At 46.0% G+C, this 25,233-nt stretch overlaps 1 protein-coding gene across 1 annotated transcript in view; it reads left to right on the top strand.

The window, feature by feature from the left end:
• Nucleotides 1-25,233, top strand: part of LOC100286690 (tyrosine-protein kinase JAK1) — a 59,870-nt gene that overhangs the window by 17,871 nt on the left and 16,766 nt on the right. The window contains exons 3-11 of the mRNA XM_014168828.3: nt 5,227-5,350; nt 9,368-9,521; nt 9,685-9,848; nt 11,168-11,513; nt 11,718-11,900; nt 13,415-13,572; nt 13,764-13,878; nt 14,966-15,164; nt 23,379-23,488. Coding sequence (XP_014024303.1) covers nt 5,227-5,350; nt 9,368-9,521; nt 9,685-9,848; nt 11,168-11,513; nt 11,718-11,900; nt 13,415-13,572; nt 13,764-13,878; nt 14,966-15,164; nt 23,379-23,488 — 1,553 coding nt within the window. The remainder of the gene's footprint in view (nt 1-5,226; nt 5,351-9,367; nt 9,522-9,684; nt 9,849-11,167; nt 11,514-11,717; nt 11,901-13,414; nt 13,573-13,763; nt 13,879-14,965; nt 15,165-23,378; nt 23,489-25,233) is intronic.

Genomic DNA, 25,233 nt, shown 5'->3' with positions numbered 1-25,233 from the left:
GAGATCCCAGCCATCCAGGAAGTACATGCCAGGCCTGAAAAATTGCTAAAGACTCCAGCCACCCAAGACATGGACTATTCTCCATGCTCCCATCCGGTAGGCGGTAACGGTGCATCAAGGCTCAGACCAACAAACCCCTAAACAGCTTCTATCCCCTGGCCATAAGACTGTTAAATGGCTAACAACTAACATTACTGTTCTCCCTCTCCCACATACTATCCACACTGACTCTATGCCCATCCACAGGTCTCTACTCACTCTGACACACACACCTTCACTGTCACTCTTACTCACACACACAATACACACACTCACAAACACCCTCACTCACACCCTCATCACTATTACTGCTGTTTATATGTATATATTACCATTAGTATATAACCATAAGTATTTATATATTCCTGCTATCAGTCACTTTTCGCCCTGTTTACATGTACAGTGCCTTCAGAAAGTATGTATACCCCTTGACTTATTCCACATTTTATGTTACAGCCTGCATACACACAATACCCCATAATGACAGTGAAAACATGTTTGGAAATGTATTGGAAATAAAATACACTAATATCTAATTTCCATAAGTATTCTCACCCCTTTTCTATGACACTCCAAATTGAGCTCAGGTGCATCCAATTTCCTTTGATCATCCGGGAGATGTCACTAGATCTTGATTGGAGTCCACCTGTGGCTAATTCAATTGTTTGGACATGATTTAGAAAAACATACCTGTCTATATACAGTGCCTTCGGAAAGTATTCATACCACATTACTTTTCCCACATTTTGCTACTTTACAGCCTTATTTTAAAATGGATTAAATAAATAAAATTCTTAGCAATTTACACACAAAACCCCATAATGACGAAGTGAAAGGTTTTTAGAAATGTTTGCAAATGTATTAAAAATAAACTAAAAAACCTTACTTACATAAGTATTCAGACCTTTTGCTATGAGACTCGAAATTGAGCTCAGGTGCATCCTGTTTCTATTGATCGTCCTTGATTGGAGTCCAGCTGTGGTAAATTCAATTGATTGGACATGATTTGGAAAGGCACACACCTGTCTATATAAGGTCCCACAGTTGACAGTGCATGTCAGAGCAAAAACCAAGCCATGAGGTTGAAGGTATTGTCTGTATAGCTCCGAGAAAGGTTTGTGTCAAGGCACAGATCTGGGGAAGGCTAACAAAATATTTCTGCAACATTGAAGGTCCCCAAGAACACAGTGGCCTCCATCATTCTTAAATGGAAGAAGATTGGATCCACCAAGACTCTTCCTAGAGCTGGCCACCCAGCCAAACTGAGCAATCGGGGGAGAAGGGCCTTGGTCAGGGAGGTGACCAAGAACCCAATGGTCACTCTGACAGAGCTCCAGAGTTCCTCTGTGGAGATGGAAGAACCTTCCAGAAGGACAACCATCTCTGCAGCACTCCACCAATCAGGCCTTTATGGTAGAGTGGCCAGACGGAAGCAACTCCTCATTAAAAGGCATGACAGCCCACTTGGAGTTTGCCAAAAGGCACCTAAAGACTCTCAGACCATGAGAAACCTGGCACCATCTCTACGGTGAAGCATGGTGGTGGCAGCATCATGCTGTGGGGATGTTTTTCAGAGGCAGAGACTGGGAGACTAGTCAGGATCGAGGGAAAGATGAACGGAGCAAAGTACAGAGAGATCCTTGATGTAAACCTGCTCCAGAGCACTCAGGACCTCAGACTGGGGTAAAGGTTAACCTTCCAACAGGACAATGACCCTAAGCACATAACCAAGTCAACGCAGGAGTGGCTTCGGGACAAGTCTCTGAATGTCCTTGAGTTGCCTAGCCAGAGCCTGGCCTTTAACCCAATCAACCATCTCTGGAGAGACCTGAAAATGCAGAGAAGAATGTGAGAAACTCCCCAAATACAGGTGTGCAAAGTTTCGAGCGCCATACCCAAGAATACTCAATGCTGTAATCACTGCCAAAGGTGCTTAAACAAAGTACTGAGTAAAAGGTCTGAATACTTATGTAAATGGGTTATTTCAGCCTTTTTATATTTAATAAATTGGCAAAAATGTCTAAACCTGTTTTTTCTTTGTCATTATGGAGTTGTGTGTGTAGATTGAGGAGGGGGGGAAAAAAACAATTTAATCCATTTTAGTATAAAGCCGTAACGTAACAAAATGTGAAAGTCAAGGGGTCTGAATACTTTCCGAAGGCACTTTTAGGTCCCACAGTTGACAGTCTGTCAGAGCAGAAACTATACCAGCAAGTCCAACGAACTGTCTGCAGGTCCCCGAGATATACATCTGGGGGAGGGTATAAAACAATTTCTAGAGTGTTGAAGGTTTCCAAGAGAACATGTGGTCTCCATCATTAGGAAATGGAAAAAATGTGGAACTCCCCAGACTCTGCTTAGAGCTGGCCATGCGACCAAACTGGGCAGGAAGGACCTTGGTCAATGACCACTGACAGAACTACAGAGTTCCTTGGCTGAGATGGGGAAAACCCGCCAGAAGTGCTACAGTCTCTATAGCACTTCACCAATCTGGGCTTTATTAGGAGAGTGGGCAGACGGAAGCCCCCCCTGACAAAAAAGCCATAGGACAGCACGCCTGGAGTTTGCAAAATGGCACGTGTAAGCATAAAACAAAAGATTCTGTGGTCTGATGAGAAATGTTTTTTGAACTCTTTGGCCTGAATGCAAAGCACTATGCCTTAGAGGTTAACAAAGCTTGAGAAAATCTGCAAGGAAGAATGGGAGAAAATCCACAAATCCAGATGTGCAAAGCTGATACAGACAAACCCAAGATGAGTCAAATCTGTATTCGAACTCAAAGGTGCTCTTCCAAAGTATTGACTCAGGGGTGTGAATAATTATGTAAATGAGATATTTCTGTATTTAATTAGCAATAAATTAGCAAACATTTCTAAAAACATGTTTTCACTTTGTCATTATGGGTAGATGTGTCAGGAAAAAAATCCTATATATTATGAATTCAGGCTGTAACGCAACAAAATGTGTAATAAGTCACACAGGCACTGTAAGTCCTATCAGTCAGAACCCCTACACGTTGAATAACCTGTACAGTGGGGGGGAAAAGTATTTGATCCCCTGCTGATTTTGTGCGTTTGCCCACTGACAAAGAAATTATCAGTCTATAATTTTAATAGTAGGTTTATTTGAACAGTGAGAGGCAGAATAGCAACAAAAAAATCCAGAAAAACGCATGTCAAAAATGTTATAAAATGATTTGCATTTTAATGAGGGAAATAAGTATTTGACCCCTCTGCAAAACATGACTTAGTACTTGGTGGCAAAACCCTTATTGGCAATCACAGAGATCAGACGTTTCTTGTAGTTGGCCACCAGGTTTGCACGCATGTCAGGAGGGATTTTGTCCCACTCCTCTTTGCAGATCTTCTCCAAGTCATTAAGGTTTCGAGGCTGACGTTTGGCAACTCGAACCTTCAGCTCCCTCCACAGATTTTCTATGAGATTAAGGTCTGGAGACTGGCTAGGCCACTCCAGGACCTTAATGTGCTTCTTCTTGAGCCACTCCTTTGTTGCCTTGGCCGTGTGTTTTGGGTCATTGTCATGCTGGAATACCCATCCACGAGCCATTTTCAATGCCCTGGCTGAGGGAAGGAGGTTTTCACCTAAGATTTGACGGTACATGGCCCCGTCCATCGTCCCTTTGATGCGGTGAAGTTGTCCTGTCCCCTTAGCAGAAAAACTCCCCCAAAGCATAATGTTTCCACCTCCATGTTTGACGGTGGAGATGGTGTTCTTGGGGTCATAGGCAGCATTCCTCCTCCTCCAAACACGGCGAGTTGAGTTGATGTCAAAGAGCTCCATTTTGGTCTCATCTGACCACAACACTTTCACCCAGTTGTCCTCCGAGTCATTCAGATGTTCATTGGCAGACTTCAGAGGGGCCTGTATATGTATTCTTGAGCAGGGGGACCTTGCGGGCACTGCAGGATTTCAGTCCTTCACGGCGTAGTGTGTTACCAATTGTTTTCTTGGTGACTATGGTCCCAGCTGCCTTGAGATCATTGACAAGATCCCCCCGTGTAGTTCTGGGCTGATTCCTCACCGTTCTCATGATCATTGCAACTCCACGAGGTGAGGTCTTGCATGGAGCCCCAGGCTGAGGGAGATTGACAGTTCTTTTGTGTTTCTTCCATTTGCGAATAATCGCACCAAATGTTGTCACCTTCTCACCAAGCTGCTTGGCGATGGTCTTGTAGCCCATTCCAGCCTTGTGTAGGTCTACAATCTTGTCCCTGACATCCTTGGAGAGCTCTTTGGTCTTGGCCATGGTGGAGAGTTTGGAATCTGATTGATTCTGTGGACAGGTGTCTTTTTTACAGGTAACAAGCTGCGGTTAGGAGCACTCCCTTTAAGAGTGTGCTCCTAATCTCAGCTCGTTACCTGTATAAAAGACACCTGGGAGCCAGAAATCTTTCTGATTGAGAGGGGGTCAAATACTTATTTCCCTCATTAAAATGCAAATCAATTTATAACATTTTTGACATGCGTTTTTCTGGATATTTTTGTTGTTATCTGTCTCTCACTGTTCAAATAAACCTACCATTAAAATTATAGACTGATACTGGGCAAACACAAAATCAGCAGGGGATCAAATACTTTTTCCCCCCACTGTATATACTCGCATTCTCATGTTTCTTCAACCTATATCATACTTTTTGTGTGTGTTTATTATGATTCCATTTTCTATTATTACTACTATCACTGCATTGTTGGGAAAGAGCTCTCAGTGTAAAAATGGCACTGTACTGTTTTACACCTGTTGTATCCTGTGCACATGGCAAATAAACCTTGAAAACGTGTACTCTGTACTTTGTTGTACACTGACACATGTATGAACTCTGTGCCACTGATCATTCAGTGTCTATTCTTTCCTAGCCCGATTGTTCAAACTTTGACCTACAGTCGCTCTCCGGGTAAGAGCACCTACAAAATGAATTAATGGATGAAAAAGGTTGTAATGTATCCCCCTTTTTTCCCCCTTCCTTCCTTCCTTCCTTCCTTCCTTCCTTCCTTCCTTCCTTCCTTCCTTCCTTCCTTCCTTCCTTCCTTCCTTCCTTCCTTCCTTCCTTCCTTCCTTCCTTCCTTCCTTCCTTCCTTCCTTCCTTCTTTCCTTCTTTCCTTCCTTCCTTCCTTCCTTCCTTCCTTCCTTCCTTCCTTCCTTCCTTCCTTCCTTCCTCTCTCTCCCAGATATCTCCCCCCTGTGCCATAATCTGTTTGGTCTGTATGATGAGAGCAGGACTCTGTGGTACGCTCCCAACCACCTCTTCAAGATCACGGACGAGACCTGCATCAAGCTGCACTACCGCATGAGGTACTTAGACAGGCCTACTGTGTTTGTGTGTGTGTGTGTGTGTGTGTGTGTGTGTGTGTGTGTGTGTGTGTGTGTGTGTGTGTGTGTATCACATTATCATAGTCATTGTGATGGATCATGAATATCTCACTGACGTCTTTCGCCAGATGATCAATACACCCCCCGTTGCGTGTGAGTTACTCATTTACTCATCCGCCACTCTGTTACCAACAACACCTGCTGTTGTTGCCACTCTGCGCTCTCTATATCGCCTGTGACGGAAGTGTAAACTAGTCAACGTGACTGTTATTCAACCGTCATTCACTGACCATGATTCAGTGTAACAAGAAGGTTGTCATGCAGGTAGGTTGTATGGCACGTTGATACCGTGCTACGCAGAGTAGAACGGCAATTTCTGAGCTGGTAAAGTGGTCCATCAGATATCAGACATCAGATAAGATTAGAATACAGTAGTATGTGAATAAGTCGGATTTCCTTGTGAACTTCTTTTACAATTCACGTGAAACATTCATACAAAGCAGGACAAAATCCAATACTTAAAGTATCAAGTAAGTGTGTTTTTGTTTGCACTTGAGGATAATGTAATAGGAGATATTCAGTTGTCATGGCAGTTGAGTTGGATATGATCCAAGATAAACGTTTAACTCAGAGAGGAAGGAGAGTAAATGTGGTGTCACGCAGACTTCCTCTTTCTGCTCTCTTTCACTAGACAACACATTTTGCACCGGGAGCCGCATTCGGTCTTCACCGAGGTCTGGAGAGCCGCCCTGAAAACTGGTTATATTTCCTGGCCATCACAATTTGCTAAAAGTAGTGCTCCATCCAACGTTTTTGAAATGTTCGCTGCACCCTGACTGTCTAGTAATTATTAGCGAGCAGCCGGACAGTCGAGATCCCCGGGGCGTAAGTTTGACACCCCTGCAATAGAGGGCGAGGAGGAGGGTGAATGTGGTGAGAGCCTAATAAAGTTAACCCAGTGCTGAGTTGAATTTGCATCATACAGCCAGGGTACACTTAGTCAACGAACAGGTTATGGCCAATGGGGGGGAAAAAGGCATACCCAAACGTGCTTCAGCCCATCTTAAATGGAAAAAGGGAGAATCAGATGCTCGACTGAGGGACCGGAAAATAGCAAAAACATTCCTGATCCCAGGATATTTCAACTGGTGACTATCCGGGAGAATGAAGAAAAAGGAGCACTCTATTTCTGCGTAAATCGGATCGGATTGACAGGACAAACAAACAATAGTCTTACGTTTCGGCACAAGTCTCCTTCATTAGAGCCTTGAGTAGGTAAAATGTGTGAGGCACCATATACCCTCGCAGGGGAGTGTCCCGCTCATCACGTTAATCAAACGTGTCGATAATGTCAGTAGTAGTAGCAACTAGACCGGTTATTCAAACAGTATGATCATCATTCAAGATTCCTACACATACATTCCACTTGAATAACAAAAGACAGAGAAATAAACTAAGAAACATATTTTCAAAAAAGATGCCCCATCTGGAGGAAAGAGAAACGTTCTCAATTCCCCAGAATGTCATGTTTGAGGCTGAGCCATGATTGGCCTTCATGTAGTGCCGCACGATTGCATATTCAATATTTTTGGTGAGGATAGCCATTTTGTGTTCAGCTATTCTTAATTTGAGCGCCCGTTTCGTCTGACCGACGTAAACAAGCCCACATGGGCATTTGAGCATAAAACAACATTTGCTGTACTGAACTCAGCAAAAAAAGAAACGTCCCTTTTTCAGGACCCTGTCTTTCAAAGATAATTCGTAAAAATTCAAATAACTTCACAGATCTTCATTGTAAAGGGTTTAAACACTCTTTTCCATGCTTGTTCAATGAACCATAAACAATTAATGAACATGCATTTGTGGAACGGTCATTAAACACTAACAGCTTACAGACGGTAGGCAATTAAGGTCACAGTTATGAAAACTTAGGACACTAAAGAGGCCTTTCTACTGACTCTGAAAACCTTAGGCATGCTGCAAGGAGGCATGAGGACTGCAGATGTTGCCAGGACAATAAATTGCAATGTCCGTACTGTGAGATGCCTAAGACAGCGCTTCAGGGAGACAGGATGGACAGCTGATTGTCCTCGCAGTGACAGACCACGTGTAACAACACCTGCACAGGATCGGTACATCCGAATATCACACCTGTGGGACAGGTACCGGATGGCAACAACAACTGCCCGAGTCACACCAGGAACACACAATCCCTCCATCAGTGCTCAGACTGTCCGCAATAGGCTGAGAGAGGCTGGACTGAGGGCTTCTAGGCCTGTTGTAAGGCAGGTCCTCTCCATACATCACTGGCAACAAGGTCGCCTATGGGCACAAACCCACCGTCGCTGGACCAGACAGGACTGGCAAAAAGTGCTCTTCACTGACGAGTCACGGTTTTGTCTCACCAGGGGTGGTGGTCGGATTCGTGTTTATCGTCGAAGGAATGAACGTTACACCCAGGCCTGTACTCTGGATCTGGAGGTGATTTGGAGGTGGAGGGTCCGTCATGGTCTGGGGTGGTGTGTCACAGCATCATCGGACTGAGCTTGTTGTCATTGCAGGCAATCTCAACGCTGTGCGTTACAGGGAAGACATCCTCCTCCCTCATGTGGTACCCTTCCTGCAGGCTCATCCTGACATGACACTCCAGCATGACAATGCCACCAACCATACTGCTCGTTCTGTGCGTGATTTCCTGCACAACAGGAATGTCAGTGTAATCCCATTGAGCATGTCTGGGACCTGTTGGATCGGAGGGTGAGGGCTAGGGCCATTCCCCCCAGATATGTCCGGGAACTTGCAGGTGCCTTGGTGGAAGAGTGGAGTAACATCTCACAGCATGAACATTTTCTGAGTTTACAATTTATTAAGTATTTTACCTTGTATTCTTTACTTGAGCGTGAGTGATCGAATACTTTTGTGTCACTTGAATTGGAACAATGAGCACAATGACCGCAGCGGTAGAAACCGTTGGGGGGACCTGGGAGCCAGGAAGAGGGTGCAGGATTCGGGAGCACACTGTGCACGACGCAGTCTCTGATATTGCGACCCCTCCTAAACAGAGCATGTGAGCGGAGTTGAGCGGTTGGAAAAGACACGCTGTTATCTACCCACCTCGTTCCTTTCTTTTAGCATGTGCACATAGTAAGTACACCATCATACTTTTGGTGTTTTTTTCAGATTCCACAAGGATTCTTTAGTTGTGGACACTACATCATCGCACTCCCTCCCTTGCTCTTGGTCCTCATCTTTGTAAGCCACCTTGATTTAGCACCTGTGTGTTTTATCAGTTTCTTTATGAAAATATTTAGCCAACTCCATGACAGTAGCTAAAGGAAGGGGCTATTAGCGGCACACAAGTAGACTTCAAATGCATGCTGGGGCGGGAGCGCTACTTGAGCGAAATTGGTGCGGGCGAGAAGGCCGACGCTCCAGCCTTTAGGAATCTCGCTCCACGCTCCAGTCAAATTGGTCACGCTCTAGCTCCCTCGCTCCAGCTCCTCGCTCCGCTCCAGCTCCACTCCAGCTCCTCGCTCCGCTCCAGCTACGCTCCGCTCTCATACTCTGCTCCTAAAGCAGTTCAGGAGAGGCTTCAGACACAAAGTCTTTGAGCGAGGGGACACTCTGGAGAATGTGCTCTATCAGTCTGTCGCGCTCGCTTATGAGACATGTTGACGAGACTGTCACTGTAGCCATGTCCGAGGAACCTCTCTTTCATTATTTTAGCTTTAGTCTCAATCATTTGATATGCTGCAGTTTCGCCTTCGTTAGGAATATTGCATTTTTAGAGGTTTAAGATGATTAGCGTCACACCTTAGGGACGTGTTCCTAGATTATGGCCAACCTTTGTACACAAATACAAACAAATCTGCATACTTAACGTGAATGCACACGCACACACACACAGACACACACACACGCATTCAGACCTCACCCACCTACCGACCATGTGTTGGTATTAACAGTCTATCTTTGTCTCCTCTCTCGCTCATCCACCAGGTTTTACTTCACTAACTGGCATGGGACCAGTGAGAGTGAGTCTCCAGTGTGGAGACATTGTATCAGTAAACTGAGAGGAGGACTCAGCCCACAGAAGGTCCCAGAGGGTACACCCCTACTGGACTCTGCCTCTCTCGACTACTTGTTCTTCCAGGTACGTGTGCGCGTGTGTGTGTGTGTGCGCGCGTGTGTGTCTATGGGACTGTACATGTATGATTCACTACACTACTATGATTCACTATGTGACGATTTGTGTACACATGTCCCTTCCTGTATGGTTATGTATGAGTATATATTGTGTGTGTATGTGTTTCCAGGGCCAGAATGATTTCCAGAAGGGTCTGGCTGTGGTGCGTAGCCAGCAGAGTGAGGCGGAGCAGCATGAGATAGAGAATGAGTGTCTGGGCATGGCTGTACTGGCCATCACTCACTACGCTATGACCAAAGAAATACCTCTCTCTACTACTTCCAATGAGATCAGGTACAGATGACACACTCACACACAGACAATGTTCCCTCCAATTTTAGGAACTGAGCAAATTTCAGGTCTGCCTAGGGCAAACTTGAACGTTGTGTAAATTCTGTGCAACTTCCAGGGTGTGTTTACTGTGAACACTGAGGCCGTACCCGCTTTAAGTTGTAGTGGTCAAGTAGGCTACTGTGGCTATTTGGGCTACCGTCAAAAACAATGAAGAAAATGGATTCCATAACATTTTACCATGGAAATAGCTGTTTTATCATTCAGCCTACAGTAGCAGCCAATGTGTGGTGTTCATTGTAGGCCTACATTCCATGAGTCTTTTGAAAAAAACATGCAGGGCTTAACATTAACCTGTTTAAACACTTGTCCTTCAGATAAGGTGGTGACAAAAATGTTGTCTTTGATGCAAAAATAATAAATCAAATACATTATTATTCCCATACCATTATTACAGGGAATCAGACAAATTATGACATCCTCTGCCTATTGGCTACTTAGCTTATTCAAGCGTCTCTCAAAATACAACACTGCCCCTTTAAGACAAAAAAAAGCTCTTTACCTGACTGGCTTTTCAAAGATTTCTAGAAATGTACACATTTTGTGCTCTTGTAGGAAGCAATCACTCCCACAGTAGTGACCACAAATTATCTTCAAATGGGCTAATAAATCACTAACTAGCAGCTACATGCAGCTCATGCTTTGATCTCAAAACAAGTGCATCTACTCACGACTGCTCATGCTGTAAACACAGTCCAGTTCAAAGTGAATGGCACAGATCCATATATGGCAATGTTCTATTTGCATATAGGCCTACTGCAGCTCTGCTTGGTTATGGCACACTGGTCTGTGTAGCGTACGGGCTGAGTCCTGCGTGTCAATGCAATAGAATCCTACTCCGATGCGTTCTGCCTACAACAAAATCTCTCGCATAGTTAGTATACAAAACTAACTCTTGCATAGTTAATTTTGTTTCGGTATGTTGCATTGGTTAATAATATTGCATTGATTGATTCAATCACAATTCCCACAGTAAAGGGAAACGCTGATAGTGTTAATTAATATCTAAGGGGGAAAACTCTAGTTGAGTCAAGTTCAAACTCGTGCTTCTATGCGAGGGCTGATAATTCAAGCTGTCCCGGGGGAGCTGCACGCTCACACACGAGCATAGTTTATAGGGAACATTGCACACAGATATACTGTATAATCTGTACACACATACACACGTCCCTTTCCATTTGCGAACAGGTAAGACAATGTCCCTAATTCCTCCACTGGCTCATCTCCATTTACCAATCCCTTTCTCCTCCCGCTCGCTCCAGCTACAAGCGTTTTATCCCGGAGAGCCTGAACAGGAGCATTAAACAGCGCAACATCCTCACCCGGCTACGCATCAACAACGTCTTCAAGAACTTCCTGAACGAGTTCAACAGTCGCACGATGCTGGAAAGCAACATCACGCTGTACGACCTGAAGATCAAGTACCTGTCCACCCTGGAAGGCCTCACCCGGGGCCTGGGGAGGGAGGTGTTGGAGCCCAGGGCCCTGGTACTTACCCAGGAGGGAGAGACAAACGGGGGGCTGAGCCAGGGACCTGAGCCCTTCCTGGCCGTAGAGGTCCAGGTTACTGGGACCACAGGGATCTCCTACAGAAGGAAGCCCCCTAATGTGAGTGGGAAGGTGGGAAGGTTCAAGGAGTTGGTGTGAGATTTCTGGTTGAGATATGTCAGAATGTCTAACATTAGACTTTTGGTTGAGCTATATCTGGATAGGGAGTGGTTTTGGAAGGTATTGATGAAGTATCTGAATGTATTTTGAAACTAATCTAGGAGAAAACTTATGACAATGCATTTTTGCTTTTATTGGCAATAGAATACCCTGATGCTGAAAGAGAAGACAAAGTCCAAGAAGAACAAGCATGAGGGCAAACAGAAGAAGGACAAGAAGAACGACGCCAGCGACGACTGGGTGACGTTCTGTGACTTTCACGAGATCACACACATCGTTATCAAAGAGTCCTCTGTCACCATCTTCAGACAGGATAACAAGAAGATGGTAAGATAAGCGCATGCACACACACACACACACACACACACACACCCAATACTGCTTGAGTTGAGATGATGCCGATTAAGCAGTGACAGTAGCATATTTAGTGTTTAATTAATTAATGAATTGGTCTCAGGTTGTCTCTTCTCTACTGTCTCCACTCCAGCCAGCTAGTTCAAAGGTCACCGGGCCTAACAGCCAGCCAACCTAGCCCAGGAACAAATCATCCGATTAGTAGTCTGTGTTTAGATGAGATTAGATTACCATTAGACATGCCTCTGTTAAGAATAGAGCTATGTACAGGAAAAGACTTGTACAGTTCCTGAGTGTGTGTACAGTACTTAACAGTGTTGCCCTAATTCTGTGGGACTGAAATGATCACTGTGACTGCATGCCATGGCTTGTAAGTGTGCTACTCGTTGCATCAGACCAAGCTAACTGAACCTCGAAAAAACAAGCTCCTTGAAGGAATCTACAAGAAAGGAAGCTAGTGGAGTGTTTTGGAACACAGACTAAGGTGTCAGCTAATGGGGAGCAGGTTGGTATTTATTGGGATGAATCTTGAAATGTTATTGGTCACATACACACGGTTAGCAGATTATTGCACGTGTAGAGAAATGCTTGTGCTTCTAGTTCCGACAGTGCAGCAATATCTAACATGTAATCTAACAATTCCACAACTACCTAATACACACAAATCTAAGTGAAGGAATGGAATAAGAATATATACATATAAATATATGGATGAGCAATGACAGAGCGGCATAGGCAAGATGCAATAGATGGTATAAAATACAGTATATACATATGAGATGTGTAATGCAAGATATGTAAACATTATTAAAGTGACTAGTGATCCATTTATAAAGTGGCCAATGATTTCAAGTCTGTATGTAGGCAGCAGCCTCTCTTTGTTAGTGATGGCTGTTTAACAGTCTGATGGCCTTGAGATAGAAGCTGTTTTCAGTCTCTCGGTCCCAGCTTTGATGCACCTGTACTGACCTCGCCTTCTGGATGGTAGCGGGGTGAACAGGCAGTGGCTCGGGTGGTTGTTGTCCTTGATGATCTTTTTGACCTTCCTGTGACATCGGGTGCTGTAGGTGTCCTGGAGGGCAGGTAGTTTGCCCCCGGTGATGCGTTGTGCAGACCGCACCACCCTCTGGAGAGCCCTGCCATTTGATTTATTGGGATGAATCTTGTCCTGGTGGCAGCTCTGCAGAGTGGCCTAGCCACAAAGTCATCAAATCTGATTTTTAAAGCTAACCTTAACTGCACTGCTAACCTTATGCCCAACCTTAAATGAAGACCAAAAAGCTCATTTTTATTAGCATACATTTTTTTACGATATAGCCAATTTTAACTTTGCTTTGGAAACCGCTGAGCTCTGCCTCCAGGACAAGATTCATCCCAATAAATGTCAACCTGCTAATGGGGATCCCAATAAAGACGAATGAATCAAGTATTGAATGTAATGATTTATGAAGTATTTGTTAATATTGTTTAACTCGATTGTCCTCTAGGAGGTGAAGCTGGAGTTTAGAGGTGAGGCGCTGGCATTCGCTGCTCTGGTGGACGGGTATTTCCGTCTGACGGTAGACGCCCATCACTACCTGTGTACAGAGGTGGCTCCTTCTTCTGTGGTGCAGAACCTACAGAACTGCTGTCATGGACCTATCTGGTCAGTGATCACACACTCTCTCTCTCTCTCTCTCTTTTTTCTCTCTGTCCATCTCTGTCTGGCTTTTGTTCTCTCTCCCCCCCCCATCTCTCTATTCTCCTAACCTCTCTTCTTTCTCTACCTTTCTCTATCTGTTTCATTTGCCTTAATCTACCGTTGAGTTTCGGGGGTTTGACTGTTGTTTCCTGCAGTACGGAGTATGCCATCCAGAAGCTTCGCCAGGAGGGCAACGAGGAGGGAACCTACGTCCTGCGCTGGTCCTGTACTGACTACCATAACATCATCATGACCGTGGTCTGCAAAGAGGTAACACGTACTTACCTGGCATGGGAGACACCTTGATTACGAAAGAGGCGAGACCATTGCACTCTGGCCATGCTGACCCCTGTGAATTCCCCCAAATGTGGGAATCTTGACTGCATCATTTCCGGTAATGGGAAACTGCGTCCACACTCTACGCTGGAATTAGGGCGGCAGGTAGCCTAGCGGTTAGAGCGCTGGGCCAGTAATCGAAACGTCGCTAGTTGGAATTGCGGAGCTGACAAGTCTGTCAATGTCCCCTTGCGGAAGGCACTTCACCCTAATTGTTCCAAGGTTGCATTGGTACAGCCAGGGTCGAAATGGCAGACCCTGACCGTGACCCCACTCTCCGAGGGTGTCTCAGGGAGAGTTTGGATATGCAAAAAAAACTAACATTTCCAATTCACACATGCGTATTAATACACGTTTGTACAATAGGACAAATATATCACACACCCTCTTGAGAACAAAGTCTTTTTTTCAGGCGGAGAGAGTGGATTGTAAAAAACTGAGGTGGAACGAATGGAGAAGTCTGATAAAAAGCCAAAACAACAAAGTTCAGAGATAATCACACAAGGAAGTGACTAGGAGCTGTCTGATAAACAGTTACAACACAGATGATGCCAAAACATGATACACACTCTGACACACACGCACACACACACACACGCACACACACACGCACACACATATACACACACACACATATACACACACACATGTACACACACACACACATGTACACACACACACACACAGACACAGGATGTCCTTTTCAAACAATGTGTGGTTACTGTCAAAACAACAGCCTGGCAGTCTGGTGTGTATATCACACTACCATGGTTAGATAAGCTGAACTCCCATCAGTGAAAACTGTGTGTGTGTGTGGGGGGGGGGGGGGGGGGGACGGACGACTGAGTGTGTTCTCGTTTGGGGCATCTCAATTCAATTCTCAATTCAATTAATTCGGGGACAGTAAATAGCATGTGCCTTACTGTACATGCTGACTGGGATTTGTTCCAGGCAGTATGCAGTGGACAACTGATTTCCTCTTTCCTTCCCTTCATCTACCCCTTTCCTCCCCTCTCTCCAGTTTGATCTGTGTGAGTCGAGGCAGGTGCACCTGTATAAGAACTTCCAGATCGAGGTGGGTTCTGAGGGATTCCGTCTGTATGGGACCGAGACCTACAGATCTTCTCTCAGAGAGCTGCTCGACCACCTGGCTAGACAGAACCTCCGTACGGACAACCTCCACTTCCAGCTCAAACGCTGCTGCCCCCCACAGCCCAGAGGTATGAGGAGAGACACAAATATTCAGTACACACACACACTTTCACTTCAACTTTTAGTGCTTTTATTTCAGCCCCTCAGCATGTCATGTTGGCCTTTCTATACATGTTTTGCACACACAAGCCCGCATATTGAACTGAGCCCTCTGCGTGACTTGGTTCTGGTCAGCTGAAAGGATGTCCCTTTTAGTACCTGTTTACACCAGGAGCACTAGTTTCCCTTAGCGACACTGCCTCGCCATGATTACCACTCACTTAACCCTCTGGGGGTAACTGTGTGAATCTGTGTGTAGGTGTGGCTATGTGTTTTTGCAAGCGTATGTGTCTGTGTGTGTGAGAACCCTGTCTTGTTTACATCCTCTGTGTGTGTGTGTGTGTGCGTGCGCGGGCATGTGCGTCAATGAGAGGCAAGGAAAGAAAGACTAAGTAGTACTGTGGTTTCCTGAGCACATCTCTCCTCCTCTGTTTACTGCAGACAGGCGTGGGAGGTGGAGGTGTGTGTGTGGGGGTTGTTATGATGAAATATTTTGCCTGCTATGATGGGCCTGTCACAAGGGTGGAGCATCATTTGTGTTTTGATTTTTGTTGTGTGTGTGTGTGTGTGTGGGGGGGGGGGTTGTTATGATGAAATATTTGGCCTGCTATGATAGGCCTGTCACAAGGGTGGAGCATCATTTGTGTTTTGATTTTGTTGTGTGTGTGTGTTGAAAACCACAGAGTTCTCTTTGTCACAACATCACTTCCTCCTCTCCACCCAGCCATACACTGATAATGATTCTAATATATCTACTACTCTACATTGCAGTTTTGTTACACTGTTTATACACACCAAGTATGTACAGTCGTGGCCAAAAGGTTTGAGAATGACACAAATATTAATTTTCACAAAGTCTGCTGCCTCAGTTTGTATGATGGCAATTTGCATATACTCCAGAATGTTATGAAGAGTGATCAGATGAATTGCAATTAATTGCAAAGTCCCTCTTTGCCATGCAAATGAACTGAATCCCCCCAAAAACATTTCCACTGCATTTCAGCCCTGCCACAAAAGGACCAGCTGACATCATGTCAGTGATTCTCTTGTTAACACAGGTGTGAGTGTTGATGAGGACAAGGCTGGAGATCACTCTGTCATGCTGATTGAGTTCGAATAACAGACTGGAAGCTTCAAAAGGAGGGTGGTGCTTGGAATCATTGTTCTTCCTCTGTCAACCATGATTACCTGCAAGGAAGCATGTGCCGTCATCATTGCTTTGCACAAAAAGGGCTTCACAGGCAAGGACATTGCTGCCAGTAAGATTGCACCTAAATCAACCATTTATCGGATCGTCAAGAACTTCAAGGAGAGCGGTTCAGTTGTTGTGAAGAAGGCTTCAGGGCGTCCAAGAAAATCCAGCAAGTGCCAGGACCGTCTCCCAAAGTTGATTCAGCTGTGGGATCGGGGCACCACCAGTGCAGAGCTTGCTTAGGAATGGCAGCAGGCAGGTGTGAGTGCATCTGCATGCACAGTGAGGCGAAGACTTTTGGAGGATGGCCTGGTGTCAAGAAGGGCAACAAAGAAGCCATTTCTCTCCAGGAAAAACATCAGGGACAGACTCATATTCTGCAAAAGGTACAGGGATTGGACTGCTGAGGACTGGGGTAAAGTCATTTTCTCTGATGAATCCCCTTTCCGATTGTTAGGGGAATCCAGAAAAAAGCTTGTCCAGAGAAGACAAAGTGAGCGCTACCTTCAGTCCTGTGTCATGCAAACAGTAAAGCATCCTGAGACCATTCATGTGTAGGGTTGCTTCTCAGTCAAGGGAGTGGGCTTCTCACAATGTTGCCTAAGAACATAGCCATGAATAAAGAATGGTACCAACACATCCTCCGAGAGCAACTTCTCCCAACCATCTAGGAACAGTTTGGTGATGATCAATGCCTTTTCCAGCATGATGGAGCACCTTGCCATAAGGCAAAAGTGATAACTAAGTGGTTTGGGGAACAAAACATTGATATTTTGGGTCCATAGCCAGGAAACTCCCCAGACCTTTAATCCCATTGAGAACTTGTGGTCAATCCTCAAGAGGTGGGTGGACAAACAAAAACCCACATATTCTGACAAACTCCAAGCATTGATTATGCAAGAATGGGCTGCCATCAGTCAGGATGTGGCCCGGAAGTTAATTGACAGCATGCCAGGGTAGATTGCAGAAGTCTTGAAAAAGAAGGGTCAACACCGCAAATATTGACTCTTTGCATCAAATTCATGTAATTGTCAATAAAAGCCTTTATCAGTTATGAAATGCTTGTAATTATACTTCAGTATTCCATAGTAACATCTGACAAAAAAGACACTGAAGCAGCAAGGGGGAAATTAATATTTGTGTCATTCTCAAAACTTTTGGCCACGACTGTATATACTGGATTATATACTGGTTCTCTTTCAAGTATTTGTTTTGGTATTTCACTTATGGGATACGCCCCGAGCGTATTTGTCATAAAACCTTATTACACTATGCCATCCATGATTGGCTGGACGGCGTGATGTGTGCGTCGGGGAACGGTGTCCCTCCTACCCTATGAAAGGTCTGACGCAGCATCTCTGAGTCATTCAAGCACCTCTTCTCGCTTTTCATCAGAAACCTTACCTCGACACGACTGCCTTTTCCGGAAGTAGCTAAACTGTCCTCAGACGTGAGCTTACAACTCGCTCGACTCGCTAACTCTTTTCCCGACCAAGTTAGCTCTATCCAAACAGTGACTACTCTTAAGCAAGCTAGCCACCACGCTAGCTAGCTTCAAAGTTTTGTGGTTTAACTTGGACAAGAAAAGTTTTTGTACTACCTACTACCAAGCAATCTTGTCTATCTTTTTTGGAAATGGTATCCACAAGTGTCACCATTGGAGATAAACCACTAATCGCTAGCTACCTAACTAGACTGTGCCCTCTTCATGGTGAAGAGTCTCCGTCGCACGCCAAGCTAGCCTGACATGGGGCTGACATCCCCAAGGACCCTAACATGGGGCTGACATCCCCAATGGCTCATTAGAGGCGATGGATATCCCCACAGGGAATCTCGGAGCGACGGCTAGCACTAGCTGGGACGACCAGCTTGAAGCCACTGCCCCACTGTTGGAGGACTCCAGCAATGACCTCGCTGCCTCCCTGCCGGGCTTCCTGACATCAGACGACAACGACTCCATGGGGCTTTCCCGACAGCCCCCATTTGGAATCATCAGATGGAGGAAACAACTCCTTCATCCCCTCAGGCCGCCAAGCCCCCTGCCGGGGAATCCGAAACTGGCTCTCGGTGTGGATCTGCAGGACGTGTGCAAATGCACTGCAGATAAACTGTTGATTCCTTGATTCCTTTGCCTAATACAGTAGCAGAGACCACCATGTCCCGCTACGAAGGTAAGCTACCCAAAGCCAAACGGGCAGCCAGGCAATTTATACCAGTCTTCCCAGAATGCCTGGAGGAGGTTATCCATACCTGGAATAGACCTTTCTCCTCCAAGAACCCTGTCCAAGGTGGGTCGTGTTGGACTGTGTTGACATGGAAGGGATTGGGCTTGCCCACATGCCCCCCCCATCGACTCAATGGTAGCTTCCTATCTACACCCCAGCCAGAAGTCCTCCATGAGCTCGACTGGTCCCACCTTACCAGCCAAGTACGAGTGCATTCAGTCCTCCGCGACAGATGTCTACAAGTTGGTCGCCACAGCGGTGACGGGGCTCAGCACCGCTTCCATGACCTAGGCATACCAAGCTGAGCTACAGGACGCGATAACTGTCACACCGGAGCCAAGTTTGTGAGACGAGAGCTGCATTGCCACAGACCTCAACCTGCGTCTGCTTAAAGCTGCCGTCCAGGTGTCGGGAAGAGTGATGGGGCTCATGATATCCCAGGAGAGGGCGCGATGGCTCAATCTATCCACACTGTCTGACAGTGAGAATCCTCCAGCTCTGTCTGCCCAGTAAGATACAGCCCAGTGCCTCCCCTGTGCCTGGCTCCACCTTCACCCAGGCTGCAGCAGGTCAAAACCCCTTTAAGATCCCCAGCCCCCTAGGCTGCGAGCCCAAGGCAGCAGAGAACCTCGGACCCTAGGTCTAAGAAGCCTCCCTTCCCACCCATGGCCCCAAGGAGCCAACCGGCCCCTAACCCCACCCAGGAGGTAAGGAGGAAGATGCGGACAGCCTAGTGGTGTCCCCATTGCCAGAGAGGCGAGAACGGCATCCCCCAAGCGCATTTCTATCTCCACCATCAGTCCTGAGCCTGTTCCAGGGTGCAAGTTCCCAGGCACCTGCATACCGGGCCCAAGTCGGTGGTCACAGAGTACAGCCCAAAGAGGAGAAAAGACAATGTTCAGGTGGATGCTTCTACAAGACCCCCCTCTCGTCTCACAAACACTCCCCAATGTCAGTTCACTTTTTTGTAAAAGCCAACTGACACTTACTCTTGAGTTGCTGACTTGTTGCACCCTCGACAACTACTATGATTATTATTATATGACCATGCTGGTCATTTATGAACATTTTAACATCTTGACCATGTTCTGTTATAATATCCACCCGGTACAGCCAGAAGAGGACTGGCCACCCCTCATAGCCTGGTTCCTCTCTAGGTTTCTTCCTAGGTTTTGGCCTTTCTAGGGAGTTTTTCCTAGGGAGTTTTTCCTAGCCACCGTGCTTCTTTCACATGCATTGCTTGCTGTTTGGGGTTTTAGGCTGGGTTTCTGTACAGCACTTTGAGATATCAGCTGATGTACGAAGGGCTATATAAATAAATTTGATTTGTTAAGCACTCTCCCAGTGCGGGCCAGCCGTGCATGTGCAGCGCTTCGCGGACTGTCATACACTCTCCCCCCATCAAAGGGTGCTGCTCTCTCCCGGAGAGGAGAGAGATCTGGCGGGCATGCGCAGTGTCAAACTGGGTACAGGGCACGATAGACAGACTACAATTCCCTGTCACCCGTCTCGATTCAAAGGAATCGGAGCTCAGGCTCAGGGGAATCAGGGAAATCACATCACTAATAGGGATAAGGGCAATAATAATTGTTCCTCCCAACAAAGCCACTGCGGTTTTTACTCAAGTTATACACCCGATCATAGAGCTACAGGCTTTGAAAGTACGCGTTCAGAATGTTGACACACACTGCTCTGCTACGTTATTTGCGCCCAGGCGATTGGTTCGTATCCGTCGACTTGAAGGACGCTTACTTTCACATCTGAATATACTCTCCTCACAGGACATTTCTCAGATTTTCTTTTCCAGGGCGTAATCTATGGATTTCTGGTCCTCCCTTTTGGACTCTCACTGTCACCTCTCAGAGGGAGGGGCATTCGGCTGATGACGTACATAGACGATTAGCTGCTGTGCACTCAATCGAGACAAGAATTCTTAGTCTGCTCTTGGAACGCCTGAAATTTCTAGGTTTCAGAATAAACAGTAAAGAGCATTCTGATTCCCACGCAGACAATCTCTTTCCTAGGTCTAACCCTAGATTCGGTATCATTCAAGCTCGCCTCAAGGAAACGTATAAGAACATTCCAGAATTGCCTAGCACTTTTTCGCAGAGGGAACCTGGACTCTTTCAAAACATGCCTACGGCTGTGAGGTTTGATGGCATCGGCTTTAGTGGTCATCCCATTAGGACGCTTGAATATGAGAGGGTTTCAATGCTGGGTCTCTTCTCTAGGTCCCAATACATCACGAACATCACCATGTACAGATCTCCATAGATTGCACGGTAGCACTGCACTCCTGGAGAGACCCGACATTTCTGTCACAGGGTGTCCAGATGGACACTGTTTAAGCCAAACAATTAGTCCTGACAGACATGTCTCTCTCGGTTTGGGGTGCAACCACGAGGTGCTGAACGGGGTGTGGGGACCCCATCTCCGTTCCACTCACATAAACTGCCTGGAACTCCTTGCAGTGTCCCGAGCATTAAAGTTGTTTCTCCCATTTTTTGAGGGTCATCATGTTCTAGTCAGAACAGACAATACCACGGTTGTGGCTTACATAAACAGACAAGGGGGACTGCGATCCCCTCACTTACACACACTGGCACACAGACTGATTACGTGGAGCAGTGTGCATCTCCAGTCAATGAGAGCTACTCATAAACCAGTAGTGCTGAATTTGGGGGCATATTTACTCTCCTGAGAGAACCCTCTATATGGGGAGTGGAAGCTCCACCCAGAGTTAGCCAATCAGGTTTGGATGCCCTTCGGCATTCCAGCAGTGGATCTTTATGCATCGAGAGAGAATACACAGTGTCCACTGTTCTTTTCCCTGAGGGATCGGGATGCACCGATAGGGATGGACGAGTTGGCATATGAGTGGCCACGTGACCTGTATTCATTCCCCCTACTGGCCCTGATCGCTCTCTCTCCCCACCCCTTAGCCAGGGTGCGGGAGAAGGGTCTGTTTCTCATACTAATAGTGCCACATTGGCCAGAAAGACACTGGCTAGCGGAGATCACTCAACTACTATGCGGTCAGCTGTGGCACCTCCCGCTGCAGTGGGACCTACTGTGCCAGGAGCGCAGGGAGATTTTCCAACCTCACCCGGAACGGTTGGCACTCTGGACATGGCCCATGAACGGTTTAATTTGAACACTGCCGGGCTTCCCCAAAATCACATTTAGACTGAGTGCTAGAGCCTCATCCACCAGGTCCCTTTATGATTTGTAAATGGCATGCGTTTGAGGAATGGCGCACCGATTCACAGACCATGTCGTTCCTGTGCTCTGTCCCGGTAATCCTGTCGTTCATACAGGAATTATTAGACAAAGGAAAGGCCTTTTCTACTATTAAGGTATAGCTGGCAGCTATTTCGGCTTGTCATGTGGGTTTTGGGAGCACAACAGTAGGGCAACACCCGTTTCGCCCGTTTTATGAACGGTGCACGTCGTTTGAGTCCAGGGTCCAAACAGCTTGCCCTGTCATGGGACTTATCAGTTGTTTTGGATGCTCTATGCCAACAGCCCTTTGAGCCCTTGGATCAGGTGGAGGTTAAGATGCTTTCATTTACGACAGCACTGTTAGTAGCGTTGGCCTCTGCCAAGCGTGCAAGCGACATTCACACACTCTCAGTGCACTCGTCAATGTGCACAGTTTGCTCCTGGTAACGATAGGGTATCATTGCGGCCAAACCCCGCCTTTATCCCTAAGGTTACTAACCCGTCTTTGACGTGTCTTCCCCTTGAGCTGACAGCTTTTTATCCCCCACCCGGAACGAATGGTTGCATATGTTCACCCTCTGTGCATCTTCATGGACAGGACTAAGGGGTTTAGAAACTGTGATCAGTTGTTCATTTCCTGCGCGAAACCTTACATGGGTAAAGCACTCCCTAAACAACGCCTCTCCCACTGGATAGTGGGGGCTATCGCTTTGGTAAAGGTATTCAGTCTCCTGCTGGCCTACTGGCTCATTCCACTAGAGAAATGGCTGCTCAGCAGCGAGTTGGGCTTCATCTCATACGTTTGCAAAGTTGTATAGGCCCGATGTCACTGCACCAACACTGGCGCATACTGTTTTAGGTGTAGGATCTTCTGAGGGCCAGGGCCCATTTTGTGTGATGAGTCTCACAGGGCAGTCGGTCGTCAGGATAAGCTTGTCTGGCAATACGGGAGTTCGTATATACCATAAGTGAAATACCGAAATGAATACTTGAAAGAGCATTTTAGGTTACGACTGTAACCCCGGTTTTCTGACAGTATGAGTGAGGTATTTCACCAGACCACCCTCCTTGCAGGATAGAGGAAGAGGTGTTGCTTATTTTGAATGACTCAGCGATGCTACGTTGGACCTTTTTATAAGGTAGGAGGGACGCCCCTCCCCGACGACACGTCTCGACGTCCAGCCAATCATGGCTGGTGTAGTGTATTAAAGGCTTCTCACGAATACACTGGGGGCGTATCCCATAAGTATACTCTCATACTACTATATACAAAATCAAGTGGATTCGGCTATTTCAGCCACACCTGTTGCTGACAGGTGTATAAAATCGAGCACACAGCCATGCAATATTTTGTTGTTGCATGGCCTAATGAACACAACCCTGGTGTGTGTTGTGTGTGGTGTGTGTGTGTGTGTGTGTGTGTGTGTGTGTGTGTGTGTGTGTGTGTGTGTGTGTGTGTGTGTGTGTGTGTGTGTGTGTGTGTGTGTGTGTGTGTGTGTGTGTGTGTTTTGCACTGGCTAATATGGAGTATGTGTGTGTTTCAGAGGTGTCCAACCTGCTGGTAGTAACTAAGGAACGAGTGCTGGTCCCCCAGACACCCCTGCAGGAGAGCCAACTTAGCTTCCACAGGATCCTCAAGGAGGAGATCGTACAGGTACAGTACCACACACCGTACCAGGCACGTGCACAGATAGGGGTCTTCCTGTGCCCAAGCACCTGCCCGTTTACCCTCCTACTCGCCAAGTGCCCTTTTGGGTGATGAGTGAGGTATTTCACCAGACCATCCTATATATTTATTTTTTTGTACGTTTTTTTGTGCAGTAGCCCTAATACATTATCACAGCATATTGGCTATATGCCTTGCCTACCAATATTGTTATTCTCAGACCATATTTCATTTCAAAATTCAAGCTTTGATAACAAAATAGATCTGTGGGTGTATCACTTACGAGGCACAGCTGAGCATAAATGTAAATAATTTTACTGGACTGATGTTACCTGCATCTGATGGTCAGTCTCAGCGGAGGGAGGGAGAGGGCAGCAGAGGGTCTACCTCTCACGGTCCCTGCTCTCTCCTTTCCTCCTGTGAGACTGTCCAGAGAGAGGACATTGTCCTCCAACTGATGCCGAAACTCAATTCGCACTGCATCCGCCTCATGCACAAATTCATGTTGTTCCTATGACGAGAGAAGTTAAATATTCCTTAATATTAAAATAGACACGACGAGCTGCTAGTAATAAAACGCAGGCCTATCGATACGTTTGGCTACTCATTCACTGCAGCTGCAGCGCGAGTGGAAATAAGGAGCGCGTTTTATGTTTTGTAAAAGTGCTGAAATAAAAACTTAAACATGAACTCACTCATAAAATCAGCAGCTCTTTGCTGTATTCTTTTAAAGTTTTTCTCTGGTCATATTTTTAAAAGTTATAAAATCACACGTAGGCTAGTATCAAACATTTGCTGTGGGGTCGTGAAAGCTGTAGGCACGGTGATATGAGCTATCCGATTGGCCAGCGCAGTAGGCGCACTTGATTTAGCCACAGTTCTCCTGGTAGGCAGTGTTTGTCCCTTCAGACAAATGAAATGGTTCAAAATGGGAACACTTTGCCTACCCAGCGTGCAGGGCTTCTGAATCAAGTGCACCTACCGCCAACAGCGCAAGACAAATAAAACAATTCAAAGAGATGGCAAACCTTTACTGTTGGCTTTTCTACAGAAATGTTTGGCGATCGACTAGGAATGCCTTAAATATCGACCAGTCGACCGTGATCGATCGGTTGGTGACCACTGGTCTAGACTCGAGCTAACTACCACATACAACAAAGATCCACATGCCACTAGCCAGCCAGCCTTATATCATGAGTTAGAAGATTGTGAATATAATATTATGAAGTTATTATTTAAGGATATTGAAGATAAATCACTAACTGTAAAAAAAAAATGATTGCGCTAACTAGCAGATTTACATCAATCATCAACGATCAGCTGATAGCCTACCCCCTTTTCCAGATGTCCATCATGTCTTTAGGAGGCACTGTAACCATCTTGCTTCCAATTTGTGATGAGTGAGTGTGAAGCATTTGGTCTTCATGGAGGGCAGCACTCAAAATGTATTATATTTCCTTGCTGTCAAAATTTTAAAAAAAAAAATAGTCCTCTATCCATCGCTTTTGGAATTTTCTGTCTAGCTTTCGGGTTTGATGTTAGCAAGCGGGTTTGATGTTAGCAAGCTGGACAGAGTGAAAATACTATGAATGTAAGTCTATCATTTCTACACAGTTTTCATTTGGTTTTAGTCATTTCAATGTTGATTAAGAGACACATTTTTTTTTTAAACAAAAAACAACTGCCGCGGGCCGCATGTTTGACACCCCCACTGTACACATCCAGTACATACC

This window comes from Salmo salar, chromosome 23 (genome assembly GCF_965601325.2).
Source record: "Salmo salar chromosome 23, fSalSal1, whole genome shotgun sequence".
Classification (NCBI taxonomy): Eukaryota; Metazoa; Chordata; class Actinopteri; order Salmoniformes; family Salmonidae; genus Salmo; species Salmo salar.
The sequence above is the reverse complement of the archived record's forward strand: the minus strand, read 5'-3'. Positions and strand labels throughout refer to the sequence as shown.